The 14,662-nt window shown below is 42.7% G+C and overlaps 1 protein-coding gene across 1 annotated transcript; it reads left to right on the plus strand.

Moving 5' to 3' along the window:
* The first annotated feature begins 322 nt into the window (after nt 1–322).
* On the plus strand, nt 323–13,077 carry LOC117513427 (cytochrome P450 4B1-like). The gene is made up of 6 exons (XM_034173611.1): nt 323–605; nt 4,417–4,645; nt 6,909–7,058; nt 8,015–8,118; nt 10,206–10,288; nt 12,628–13,077. The coding sequence occupies exons 1-6, from the start codon at nt 354–356 to the stop codon at nt 12,806–12,808; spliced, it is 999 nt and encodes a 332-aa protein (XP_034029502.1). The 5' UTR covers nt 323–353; the 3' UTR covers nt 12,809–13,077.
* Nucleotides 13,078–14,662: the final 1,585 nt, after the last annotated feature.

The following is a 14,662-nucleotide window of genomic DNA, read 5'->3' on the forward strand; positions in this document are numbered from 1 at the left end:
TTTTCTAATAGACCTCGTATATCAATATAATTTATTAGTATTTCTTATGGAATATATCACCAGTGAATAGCAAGGTTGATCCTTACAACTCACTGAAGCTCTAGAGCCTGATTTGAAATAGAAACCATTCAACTTTAAGGCACATCAAGAAAAATTTTTAAGAAGATTATTAAGTCCGCCAAGGATGCAATAAAACCATCTGCGTTTATTTATTTATTTATGTTTATATACACTTTGAAGGATTAGGGTTAAAAAAAAACTACTTCACGGATTCTCACCAAATTTGCACCACAGATAGATATTTGGACATGGAAGACTGGACTGAATTGTGGAGGGGATCCGGATCCGGATTGATGGATGTAAGAAATCTCAGATTGCTCTTGTTTAATTATTTACTTTTATCTCAGGTTCAGGATGAGAAGCAGCAAGGATTGTCTGATGAAGACATACATGCAGAAGTGGACACGTTTATGTTTGAGGGACATGACACGACAGCCAGTGGCATCTCTTTTATCCTCTACTGTTTGGCCTGCAACCCAGAACATCAGAAGATTTGCAGGGACGAGATCAGTGAGGTCCTGAATGGCAAGAACACCATGGAGTGGTAGGTCTAGTAAATAAACTGCAATTCTATTAGACTTTTCTGATGCAGACACTCAAAGTGCTTTACAATGATGCCTCACATTCAGCAATTCACACCCACAAACACACACTGATGTCAGGGTGCTACCTTCTAAAATGCTCAATTGTATACTGGAAGCATTTGAGGAAATAAGAATTAAGTACCTTGCTCAAAGCTACTATTGTGTGTTGCCTGTCTGATAAGGAATTGAACCAAGGACCCTCTGATTACAAGCCCACTGTACCTCCTGGCCACATTGTGACCACACATTGAATTATACAGTATGTGTGGAAACCCATTGTTAGCATGAAATGAGAGGGTCAGCTGAAAAGTTTTGCCTCCAGCGTGACTACTTCAATAACAAGCAAAATATTGAAATGAAATTTTTACTAGAATAATCCTTTATTTATTGACTTTCATACCACCAAATAATTTTTGCATGCTGTTTCAAGCATGCACAGATTCGCTTTCAAAATAACTCATGCACAGTTGTATGTAAAAAAAAAAATCATATATGGACATGCATTTTGAAACATACTATTGACCTGTGACCGTACCATTCCTGTCCATAAACAGTGCAATTTGTTTTATATTTTTTCTTTTTAGATGTTTTATTCCTGTTCATAGTCAGTGCAATATGTTTTTATGTTTTTAAACTATTTATTACTCTTAACTCACGAGCCGAAGCACTTTCAATTTCATTGTGACTTTGTAAAAAGTAACAATGACAATAAAGACTATCTATCTATCGTTGAATTCCTCACAGTAGAGGCCTGTGCACCTGCGGATATTCACGATAAATGACTTGTCAATGGTGACGCCTGTGTGGATGTCAGTACAGTCAGGAACTTTGCAAAAAGTTTAGAACAAAAATGTGACCATGAAGTCTGCATGAGCAGGCCCGTCGGGTACGGCCATCATAACTACAGAAGCGCAGCATCAAGTGTGGGTGCCATGGCAGTCCTCACAGAATTTTTGGAACACGATCAACTTCAACCAATATGTGGAAACTTTATAAAAGGTATGTGTACACATGAAACGGGTTCATCCTGGAAAAGATGCAATTCTTCAGAATGACAATGCTCGCTCACACATGTTAAAAAACACAGGATGCATTGCAGCGGTTCAGTTCTTAGCACACCAACACATTCTGGATCTTGTGCCTTCTTACTTTTCCTTTTTCCCAAGCTGAAAGAACACCTGAAGGGACACCGTTATATTAATGATGCAGAGGTGCAAGCAGCTATGCATTGCTGGTGCAGACAGAAGACACCCATTTTCCTCACAGACGGGATGCTATAACTTGCATCTGGCGTTAGTGTCAGTGGGCCTCGTATCAACGTTGGGTACGGCGATATTTGAGCGTATATGGGGTGTACGCCAAAACGGCTGCGCTACTTGGCATTTATCAATGTGGTCGTTAGCGTACGCTGCGCTGAAAATATACACCAGGTCGAGAGGTGCCGTAAATTATACACCAAAATAAACCAGCGCTGGAATCCACATAAAAATGAAGATGATCAACATGATAAACAGTGCCATTATACAAATCAATGCATATGTTACATAAATAACACTTTCCTGATTATACTACATAATAATTAATACAAATCCCGCCTTTGCGAGATTGTTATGGAGCACGATCCGTGGCTACAGCGCTGACTGCAAAGACAGCGCTGCTCGCCTTTTTCTCCAGACTTCGAGCCTGGAGCCAGAGCAGCGCTGAGCTTAACTTCATGTGGTGTGATCGTTTTAGACAATGAAATTGATAATAACAACTGTATTTTCATCATTCCCTTAATTCGCCCGTGCTGCAACCAGGTTTTGTCGTCTCCATTCGGTTGTCACAATAAAATAAATACAGAAATACATTTAAAAAATAAAGAAATCTGACAGATTAGGCGTGTCTTATTAACTGAGCGAGCAAATATCCACGTCAAGAATTATTGACATGTGAAAAGAGAATACAGTGGTCCCTCGCTATAACGCCGTTCACCTGTCGTGGCCTCGGAGTCTCGCGGAGTATTTAGTCCAATTTTGCATGCCTTTTTTTTTTTTTTTTACAGTGTTCTGTGTTCTGCGTATCTGTTTATAAGAATCTTGTCGCCCAGAAGAGAAAAGAGCGCCAACAACTACTCATAACTGTGTTTGTCACACGGACACAGACACCTGCTGCAGCGAGATGTGAGTGGAAAAGGCGCAGCGCCAGGACGCAGAGGAGCGATCTGTGAAATACTGGTGAGTCACTATTAATAATTTTTTATGTGTCCGACCTCGTTCGTTGATCGTTAAAATTAATTCGTTAGTTCTAAATGCCATCAAAATTATTTATAGGAAAACGTTCTATTTTATTTCTCAAACAAATGTTTGGGCCTGAATACAGTTTGGTATTATTTTCCTACTAAGGTTTGAACTAAGGTTATATAGGCTTTGAAGGATTACTTCAAAACTACTGCACAGATTTTGATGACATTTTCACCACAGATAGATATTAAGCCATGGAAGGCTCCATTAAATTTTGGATGTGATCCAGATCCAGGATCAAGATTTCACTTTATATACACTTTGAAGGATTACTTCAAAACTACTTCACGGATTCTCACCAAATTTGCACCACAGATAGATATTAGGGCATGGAAGACTCCACTGCATTTTGGAGGTCATCCAGATTCTGGATCAAGATTTCACTTTATATAGGCTTTGAAGGATTACTTCAAAACTAACAGATTCTCACCAGATTTGCACCACAGATAGATATTAGAGCATGGGAGACTCCACTGCATTTTGGAGGTGATCCAGATCGGGATTGGCAGACATCAGAAATCTCTGATTGTTCTTGTTTTTATAATAATCTTGTGGTAATGGCACATGAAAGGATTTAAGGAAGCTCCAACAATCCTCCACTGACCTTAACTGACTCCATTCGGCACAACAGAGCAGTGGTTCCAAATGTCATAACGCCTCTCACTGTCTCTGTTCTTGAAGTGCCTCTCTTGGGGCAGCAACTTACTCATTGCCTTGAGAATCTGGTGCACAATCTGATGGACAGAGCACAAGTTCATTTGCATTTTTGGTACGCAATGGTATTTACGTCATGTGTAATCTGAGTTTAAACACACAAAGTGCAATTGTGCACAAAGTGCGGTGTGTATTTCATCACTTGTGGGCATAAATAAAGCAATCAGTCATGTCATCTATTAAGATCCTGATACATTGCTATTTAGGTGGCAAATTCAGGAGTGAAAAGTTTTCTGATGATGAACTTATTTTGTCCAGAAAGTGCCGTCATCCTCCACAGCACCCTGAGGTGAAACATTTGAGTGCCTCTTTTCCACCAACACCTCCACAGCCACCAGAAGTGTATCTGCATGTGGTGAAAGTGTTGAACATGTAGAGACATTCACTTATCTCAGCACATGTCTCTAGGTCTTTGGCCTTTGAGATCAAGAGATGCCAGGAAACAGCTTAGGAAGTCACAAGGTCACTGGACAGATTGTTTGGTGTTGCCAGTACCTTTACAAGAGAACATGTTCTGAGTCTTTAGGGTCCTGGTGGTTCTTGTCTCACTATCTGGTTGTGAGACTTGGACATTAACCAATTACCTAAGTTGACAGCTGTGTGTTTTTGGTACTAAGTCTCTTCAGAGCATCCTAGGGTACAGCTGTAATGATGTTGTCAAACTAATGGACTTAGGGAGACTCAGTTGAGGAGTACCACTTGCATTGTGAGGGGAGCAGTTGGTAACAACAGTTTGGCCATGTGGCATGTTCTGCTGTGCATGATCCAACACCTAGGTTCCTTTTATTGTTGAGGGCCCCAGTGGATGGACAAGGCAAAAGGGTTATCCCTGTATCAACAAGCAGTGGCAGATGTATGGTTACATTCGAGAGGTGGGGATGGACTCGTCGTTTGAGACTGGGAACAGTTCCATCCGGTTGTGGATGAGTCAGTGCATGGCTCATGCTCCCAGACTTGACTCTTCCACTTCTTCCTCATCTTCCTTCATCCACCCAATCCCTTCAGGTACAGACAGCCCCCTCATCACCCCCTGCACTTGGACACTCTGCTCTGATCTTGGTGCTCCCCATCTGCCAGCCTGGAGAGGAAGAAAATCCTTATAAAAATATGGGCCAAACCAAGTTATGTCATAATCTGGACTCTGTAAGGTATTTGATCATTATATCATGTGAATAGAAAAATATTCTGTGCTCAACTTTAGACCATGTTTTTGTTGGTCTATGGTACAGTCGCTTTCTGCTGCCTCATAATAGCGATGCCCCTTCACTGCACCTGACCCCACCTCATTTTCAGACCAGCACGCTCATGGAAGAACCCACAAAGTTTTTGAAGAATGTGGGTGCTGTGAATGAAAATGACAACTGTGTTGGCTATGTTTGCGCTGCACTGTTCCCTGCTGTGTCCTGTTTTGCTCTGGGAGCTAATTCAATTTGGGAGCATTTCTTTGCAGAAATGTCAAAGTCAATGTCAGCTTTATTGTCAATTCTTCACATGTACCACACATACAAAGCAATCGCAATTATGTTTCCCACCATCCCACGGTGAAAATATTTCTGACAGTAAGGAAGTCAATAACACAACCATATCTAACATTCAAGTAAACAATAACTAAGGGCCCTGTCCCACTGGGGAGAGGATTAATTACGCATGAATTGAGTATACAAATTGCAGGCGTTCGTTGTCGCCCGCAACAAAAATGGCTAAAAATGACAAATTTCCCAGTATGAATTACGGATATATTAATAATATATAGCGAATATATGCTGAACAATCACAATTATATAACGCATGTAGTGAGGAAACTGATCCGACACATTGAGATTATCACAGCAGTATTACGGGTGTATTATGAATGCATCGCACACGTGTTGCGTGTGAACAGCATCTGCATTGCGGTCATAAAAGAAGCACACTCGCTCCTTTCAGCATCACTATTCACACCAACAATACAGCCTCTGGAGCATTTGCTGGACTTGGACAAGTTGATCACAGAGTGTTGCCATGCGAGGGTTATCTGTTCATGAGTTTGGGGAGCGGGAGGGGGGAAGCCGCTCGGGGTGTGAGATGGTGTTTCTTTTTTTTTTTTGAGAGTGTCACAGAAAACAGACTTCAGCGTGAGTTGTGGCTAAACAGCAACTCTTCCTTTTGTTGGTGTTAAATAAAAGTCCTGGATTGCAGCAGCTACGTCTTTGTGGATTGACACAGCCGGACCGGCACTGACTGGCAGGTATGTCGCTTTCTGCCACATATAGTACTTTGGGTTTACGTGACGTGTTTGTTATGCATTCACAGATTGTCCGCAAATCAGCTGCAAAGCAGATGTAATAAAAACACTTCATTCGTGGCCAATTTGTATGCATTTGCTACAACTTATTTTAGTTTGTGATGTGGACATGATGGGCACGCAATATATCTGTTTTACACACTGTCCCAGTCCGCTGCCAAGCCTCAAATCTCTGTCAGTTGTGGATATCAGCGGTTAACGGCAGACACAGTCATTGTGTGGGTCAGAGGCTTTAAAAGTCCAGGATGTTATGTAACTGAGGGTGAAGAGGGGAGTGAGTTTAGCCTCCTAACAGCCTGGTTGATAAAGCTGTTGGCGAGTCTGGTGGTGCGGGAGCGTGTAGGGTACAATACCTCTTCCCAGAGGGCAGGAGGTTCAACAAATTGTGAGTGGAGTGGCTTGCATCACTGACAGTTGTGATTGCCCTGCGGGTGAGGCAGGTGGTGTATATGTCTTTCAGGGAGGGGAGTAGGGCACCAATGATCCTTCCAGCTGTGTTCACTATGTGCTGCAGGGCTTTCCTGTTGCAGTCAGTGCAGCTCCCGCCCCACACAGTGACACATCTGGTGAGGTGCTCTCAATGGTGCCTCGGTAGAATATGCTCATGATGGGTGGTGGAACACTTACCTGCTTGAGTTTTCTCTGGAAGTAGAGGTGCCGCTGGGCTTTCTTTGCCAGTGATACAATGTTGGTGGTCCAGGAGAGGTCTTCACTGATGTCCACCCCCAGGAATTTGGTGTTACTCTCTCCACCGCAGCCCCATCGATGGTCAGTGGTAGGTGTTAGGTGTGACCTCTCCGGAAGTCAACAACATTCTCCTTGGTCTTGCTGACGTTCAGCAGGAGGTTGTTGTTTCTGCACCACATGGTCAATAGGTTGACCTCCTTCCTATATTGAGTCTCGTCATCCCTGGTAATGAGACCCGGCAGGGTTGTGTTGTCAGCAAACTTCACTATATGATTGTTGCTGTGGGTTGTCATACAGTCATGTGCCAGCAGGGTGAAGAGCAGGGGGCTAAGCACACAGCCTTGGTGGGCCCCTGTGCTCACTGTGATGCTGCTTCAAATGTTGTTGCCAACACATACTACTTGAGGCCTCTGACTAAGGAAGTCCAGAAGCCAGTTGCAGAGGGAGGTACTGAGTCCTAGTTTGTCAAGTTTGCAGATGAGTTGTTGTTTGTGGTATTATGGTGCTGAATGCAGAACTGAAGTCTATGAACAGCATTTTCACATATGAGTCTTTTTTTTAATATGTGTTTATGTACCGGGCTGGCCTACGTGTGTTGTGTGTCGTTTGTTATGGGTCGGTCGTGGTTTGCTCAGGGATGTACATCTGCAGCTGGTCCCCGGGCGCCTAATGGCGACTTCTGCTCCTACTGGCAATTAGGATGGGTTAAATGCAGTAGACACATTTCATTGTGCAGGGAACATGTTTCTTTGTGCATATGACAATAAAATTCCTTTGAATCCTTTTTTGTCCAGGTGGGTGAGGGCTGGGTGGAGGGCAGAGCAGATTGTATCCTCTGTAGATCATTTGGCTCGGTATGCAAACTGGATGGGGTCCGGGGGGGGATCTGATGTGTGCCATGACAAGGCGTTCTAAGCACTTCATGATAATGGGTGTCATCAAACAGGATGGAACAGATTTCTTCAGCACAGGTACAGTATGATGGTGGCAGCTTTGAAACATGATGGGACAATGGCTTACTTCAGGGACATGTTACAGATGTCCGTGAAGACATCCTTAAGCTCCTGTGCGCCGTCTTTCAGCACACAACCAGGGATGTTGTCTGGACCTGTTGCCTTGCGGGTATTGATAGTGTTCTCCATGCTGGCAGCAGAGAGACACAGGGTCTGGTCGTGGGGAGGGGTCTTCTGTGGGCATGTGTTGTTTTGTGTTTCAAAGCTTGCAAAGAAGAGATTTAAGTTGTTGAGCAGAGGGATGTTGCTCTTGCAGCTCTGTGGCACGGGCTTGTAGTCCGTGATGGCCTGAATGCCCTGCCATAGGCTCCGTGCGTCCTTGCTGTCTTTGAAGTGGGTGGTGATCTTGTGAGTGGAGTCCTGTTTTGCTTTCTTGATGCCACGGGACAGGTTGGCACTCGCTGTTCTCAAGCCAGATTCATCTGAAGGCTTTGTCTCTGGCCCTCAGCAGCCTGAGGACGTCATCTGTCGGCCAGGGCTTCCAGTTAACCCAAGTGATGATGTTTTTTGTGTGGGTCACATCATCAATGCACTTGGTGATGTAAGAGGTTACAGTGCCTGCTTAAACATTTCCCAGTCTCGAAGCAGTCTTGAAGAGCAGAGGAGGCTCCCTCTGACCACACTCTCACCTGCTTTCAAACCACTATGGTGACTTTCAAGAGTCTGTCTGTATGCTGGCATTAGCATCAGAGAGTCCGATGTGGGGGAGGGGGGTGGCTCTGTATGCTCCTTTGTGGGTAGTGTAAACCGGGTCCAAAATGTTATCCCCCTTGTTGGGAAATCAACATGCTGGTGTAGTTTTTGGAAGGACAGTCTTGAGATCAGGTATGATTAAAATCCCAGACGAGGATGGTGAAACCTTTTGGATGTGCTGTCTGTTATTCACTGACGACCTGGTACAGTTCACTAAGTGCCGCATTCCTTTCGTTGTTGTTGCTGGTGGGAGGGATGTATATTGCAACTAGCAAAATTGCAGTAATTTCCCTTGGCAGATAAAAAGGACGGCACTTTATGATCATAAACTCCGCCAGTGGTGAACAGTGTTTGCATACTACCACAGAGTCCCGGCACCATTTGTCACGGATGTAAACACACACGCCTCCGCCACGAGTCTTTCCTCCATTTAAGAGGGTCCTGTCCGCTCTATAGCATGCTAGCTGCTCCAGTTATACAGCCGGAGTCCGGAATGTTTCAGTGAAAACAAGCAATGTTCATATTAATGGGGATAAAATAATTAGTAAGTCATAAAAGTTATCATTCAAACAAACCTAGTTTGAGTTGTTGTTGTTAGAATAGGGTTGTTTAAACATTTTTGTTTTTTCCTTTGATACAAAATTTTATTGTACCTACAAATACAATTAGGTTAGTGAATTTACAGAGACAAAGTTCACTGAGGACCTGACCCTCACTTTTTTCTGTTAGTAATGCTGTGTTCACACATAGACAAGACGCGTTACGAACATCATTTTTCTGTCATTCGTGCCACATTCCTGGCATCCTTAACGAGACTTAATGCATCTGAATAGGTCTCTTAGTTTGTGTTGGTGCGTGATATTTGTGGAGCATGTTTTTGGCTGTCAAAAAAATCTTCCATGAATGTCACATACCACCAGAGGTGGGACAAAGTCACCATCAAGTCATGAATCTGCAAGTCCCAAGTCAAGTCTCAAGTGAGCTTGCAAACAACTGGCGGTCATTACGACTTGAGACTTGACTTGGGACTTGCTGATTCATGACTTGAAAGTGACTTGATGGTGACTTTGTCCAACCTCTGCACACCACCCTCATTTCGCCTCATGTCGTGGAGTTTGCAACTGAGCGTGTTGCTATGGCTTGATCCTTAATAGTGTGGTGATCCTTAATAGTGCGTGACAGCATTCGTAGTGGTTCCTGTGATGGTTCTTGGAGTCCATACTGTCACGCATCATTAAGAATTGTCACAAAAACTGTCAAGTTTTGATACGAATTGTAACGTGGCGTCGCATTTCACTGCGTGCCACTACAAATCACTTCTCTCATGTGCATACAATTAAACTCTGCTGCACCAAATTCAGTTTTATTGCTGCAGTGTACCAAAGATGGACAGTGACACCAAGTCAGCTAAGTCTCGTTCCAGTGCTCCTCAGCGTGCTCCTGCAGGTGACCCACCTGCTGTAGTGCCTTATGTTCAAGAGCACGAGTCTGAGCCAGAGGAGAGTCGCATGCAGCCAGACATCTGGAGACAATTCACCTGATTCGCAACGTGACAGAATGTAATGATGCACTGGACGCGCAATAGTGTGCAACAGCGCGGAACATTATTATTGACCATGCATAATGGTTTCTGATCATTCGTGAGATTAATCGTAATGCATGTTAACAGGTTGCAACAGTTCCTAGGGACTCTTGACGCCTGTGCCCCAAATCATCACATTTGTGATCAGCGGCAAAGAATGTATCCTTCGTGGCATTCGTTACGTGTAAACGCAGCATAAGATGGTTTTACATTTGATTGCCCTCGTATACTCATTTACTCCAAATGTCCTTTTTGTGCTGTCTCTTTCATACCACACGTTTGACTTTCAACCTTGTATCCTCGTAGGTCTTTGATTCACTGCGTTTTCTGTCCGAGCGTGTTTCCTCCAGGTCACCTCATGCCTTTGTTCCATTTTCTGCAGGTCCAAGGTTTGTACACACCTTTTCATCATATTACTGTTTGACATTATTTTAGTGATCCATTTTACAGAGGAATGAGGTTATGACATCTGCATCAGTTAAAATGTTTTATTACGGGTCAGAGTCAACATTGAACACCATGTCCTCAGATCATGTACGTACTTAAAGTCAAATCTGTTTATTTAAGTGCTTTTCGGCGCACATCAAGGTATAAAAGCTGTATGAAATGTGATTTAAGTACCATCTCATGAAAACATATAGCATGTCAGGAATCCATAAAAAGCTTAACATTCACCCATTTAAAGGAATCGTCTATGAGAGTTCATCACAGTTAGATAAGCCAATCTTGGTAACTCTGAAAATGTCAACAGGCATTGCTTAGAGGAAAAACTATCAAAGGTAGAGTGTTGCCAACCGATATTTAAATCAAGATTGTAATAGGAGCATGCACTGCTAAACTGTTTCACCACATCCACCGCACCACAGGACCTCCATGGGTCCCGGATGACATCTACATCTTCACCTCTAAAATGTGGGAGACACATGGCCGTTCCCTAGGCCTTTTCCACCGCTGGGATCCTCAACACTGAGGTACCTTTGTGCTGGATCTTGCCCAGGTAAACCATATGGTCTAAAGTGCATTGTTCAATTAGTTGACAGCAGCATCAGCCAACAGTTAAAACACTAACCTATGTGTTAACAATATAAGCAATCATCTTAAAATTTTTATTGACATTTAGTAAGGTAAACATGCTCAGGTTTACCTCTGCAAGGATCCTGTCTGTGCTATCAAACATCTATATATTAAAAGCCAAGTGGCCTTCTGTATTTGTTTTGATAAATATTGGCTGTACAAATGTGGGACTGAATTTGACTAAATGTAACAGCACAGTAAACGCACGGAAAATGCAGATTTATCCTGAAACTCTCTTAAAACATTGATCATGCCCACAATGATTTCTGTCTTTGTGTTTGATGCTAACCAAGATGGCGACTCTCTGGCAAGTCAGCAAATGAGCAGATCACCCTGGTCCTCCATCTAGTGGATTAAATAGAAATCAATGCTTATAAATGACTTCAGAGGTGTTATCAGGTTCCAAAAGCAATGTTTTCAATTTATGTATTAGATCACGACCTGCTCACTGGAGCCCTTAATTTTGCAGTTCACGTGGTACAGGTCAGGTCAGGTAGCAAGCATCACACTTTACTTTCTACGTAGTAGCAGCTGGCTAGGGTGCATTTTATCTTTTAATTGATTATTAATTAATTATTATTAATGATCTATTATTAATATCTTGTGCATCACAGTCAACCAGTTAGCCAGGTTATGTTCATTATATGCCTTTTTAATTTGGGGGGGATGAGTTATTCATTTATTTATTCATTTGCTGCATTTCACAGAGAACACACCCAAGCTTTTTCCAAAGCCTAGATATCATGAAGTTTGAGGCATGCTAAGTAATTATGGTACTGAGTAGAGTAGATTAGAGATTAGATCAGACAGAATTTTAGTGATCCTTTGGGAAGACTCCCTTGGGGAAACTGAGGTTTCAGCAGCATTGTATATCAGCACACAGGGTAAGAAGCACACAGAGCATCAAAAGTGATAGTAAAAAAGAAAACCAGTTTGCAAATATAAATATAAACACACAATATAGATACCAGACATACTGATTAATGTTGGTTTATGGGCTACTATTGTTCCTCTCATTCCCATCCTCTGTCTTCCTGTTACTCCTCCTCCCCCCTGAGTGAGGAGTTGTACAGTCTGATGGCCTGAGGGACAAAGGAGTTTTTCAGTCTGCACTTGGTAAGGAGTCGTCCGTGGTTGAAGAGGCTCCTCTGGTTGCTGATGGCGGTGTGCAGAGAGTGACTGGTATCATCCATAATGTCCAGCAGTTTGTCCAGTGTTCTCTGCCAACGTCACCAGAGAGTCCAGCATCATGCCAACCACAGAGCCAGCCTGCCTGCTCAGTTTGTAAAGCCTGGATGTGTCCTTCTTGGATGTGCTGCCTGCCCCCCACCACACCACAGTGTAAAAGAGGATGCTGGCTACTACAGACTAGTAGAACATCCACAGGAGTTTCCTGCAGAAGTGTAGAAATCCTCAGCCTCCACCTCATCAGAACTGGTCACAGACTTGGTCTGGACTTTCAATGAGCAGCTCATTTGTCTTCGAGGTGTTGAGCTGTAGATGGTTTGTGTGGCACCAGGCAGCAAAGTCCTTCGCTAGGCTCCTGATGTTTCACTTGACTACTGATGTTTTACTAAAAAGTGTACGAGCTGAATTTTTTTTCTTCCAAAATTCCTCACTTTGCCGCTCCTTGTTATGTATTTTCCTCCTTTAGGAACTGCATAGGTCAGAACTTTGCCATGAATGAGATGAAAGTGGTGATTGCACTGACACTGAAGAGATATGAGCTGATAGAGGACCCCACGAGGAAACCCAAAATTGTTGCCAGACTGGTGCTTCGCTCGCTCAACGGCATCCACATCAAAATTAAACCTGTGGAACCACAAGGGGAGTAACTGTAGCAAACACGGCAAGAATACAAAATCCATTTGTTATAATCAGGGAGAACATTGTGCAATATCTTTACTTGTTGCAGTGAGATTTTTTTATGCTAATGTAGAATTACGTAGTGTTTTAATCATGATTGTGGAACTATTTTATTTTTTTAAACCTGTTGATTAGCCATGTTTGAAGAACCAATATTGTACATACTGTATCAATTTGAAATATTGTTGTAAATGTGTTATTTCAAATATGAAATTTTCAGATTCTAATAAACAATGTACATGTAGTTATGATTCGCTTCATTTTATTTAATTCATTTTCTGCTGCTCATCTGGGTTCAGTTCACGGTGGTAGTAGACTAAGCGGCTCATCCCACATTTCCCTATCCTCAGCCAAGTCCTCCAACTCTGCCTGGGGTATCTCATGGCCAAGGCAGGTAGGATTACTTTGAAATGTAATCCAAAAGTAATCAGATTACAAGTAATCCAAATGTATGTACATACATACATGTAATCCACATGTATTCTTTCAAAGTAATCCTACCCAACCTTGCTCATGGCATTCCCAAGCCAGCTGGGAAATAAAATCTCTCTAGCATGTTACTGGGTCCTCCCAGGGCCTCCTCCTCCCAGGTGGACATGAATGGAAGACCTCTTTAGAGAGATGACCAGGGGGCATTCTCACCAGATACCAGAACCCTCTCAACTGGTTCCTTTTTGATGTGAAGCCCAGGATCGACACTTTATTGTGGTTGTGGTGTTTGTATGATTCAGTGATCCTGGGAACTGTGTTGTCTGGATTCTTAGGTCCTGGCAAATTGGTCCCAGGTGAGGAAACAGACAAAGGGCGATTTGAAAAGACCCATCATGATCGACACAATTAAGGACAGAGTCACCACGTCGATTACGGATGCCAGAACGTGCTGAAGCTTGGCTTGGAGGGTTTAGTCCACAGATGAGCACCTGGTATGATGTTGAACAAACTGATAATACTTGAACACTTAATACAAATGTGCAATATTCTTTAGTGTTAATTACAGTGAACAAAAATATAAATGCAACATTTGTTTTTGCTCCCATTTTTCATGAGCTGAACTCAAAGATCTAAAACATTTTCTATATACACAAAAGGCCTAGTTCTCTCAAATATTGTCCACAGATCTGTCTAAATCTGTTAGTGAGGACTTCTCGTTTGCAGAGATAATCCATCCCACCTCACCTCACAAGTGTGAAAAAGATGCTGATTAGACAGCATGATTATTGTACAGGTGTGCCTTAGTCTGGCTGGTGCAAATTTGGTGAGAATCCGTGAAGTAGTTTTAGAATCCTTCAAAGCCTATAAAAAGTGAAACTTGATCCAGAATCTGGATCATGAATCCTGATCACCTCCAAAATTTAATGGAGTCTCCCATGGCCTAATATGCATCTGTGTTGAAAATTTCTTCAAAATCTGTGCAGCAGTCATGCCCGTATATAGAGGGGGTTCAGGGGGTTCAACAACCCCCCCTCCCCCAAGAATTCTGCTGATTTTTTTCTTATCTGATATCAACGTTATGTATTTTCTTTTCATTGATAATAAGCAACAAGCACTAACTGTTACACAGCTATTATCACACACCCTCAAGTTTCAATTTCCTCTGCCAGAGTAATCCCTTAAGTGATGAAAGGGGAAACTGCTAGATAAACTTTTCCTGGGGGTTGAGAATTTTTGCTCCCTGGTCCCTATCCTCCTCTGATATCAAACAGATTAGTAGGCTTGTAAATACCCATGTCGACACACAATTACACTTGTCTGGTTTGTAAAAACATGTTTGTATGTATAAGCTGAGAAATAAAGGGAGCTTCTCCTTCCTGTTGCAAATACTG

Source organism: Thalassophryne amazonica, chromosome 7 (genome assembly GCF_902500255.1).
Source record: "Thalassophryne amazonica chromosome 7, fThaAma1.1, whole genome shotgun sequence".
NCBI classification, from domain to species: domain Eukaryota; kingdom Metazoa; phylum Chordata; class Actinopteri; order Batrachoidiformes; family Batrachoididae; genus Thalassophryne; species Thalassophryne amazonica.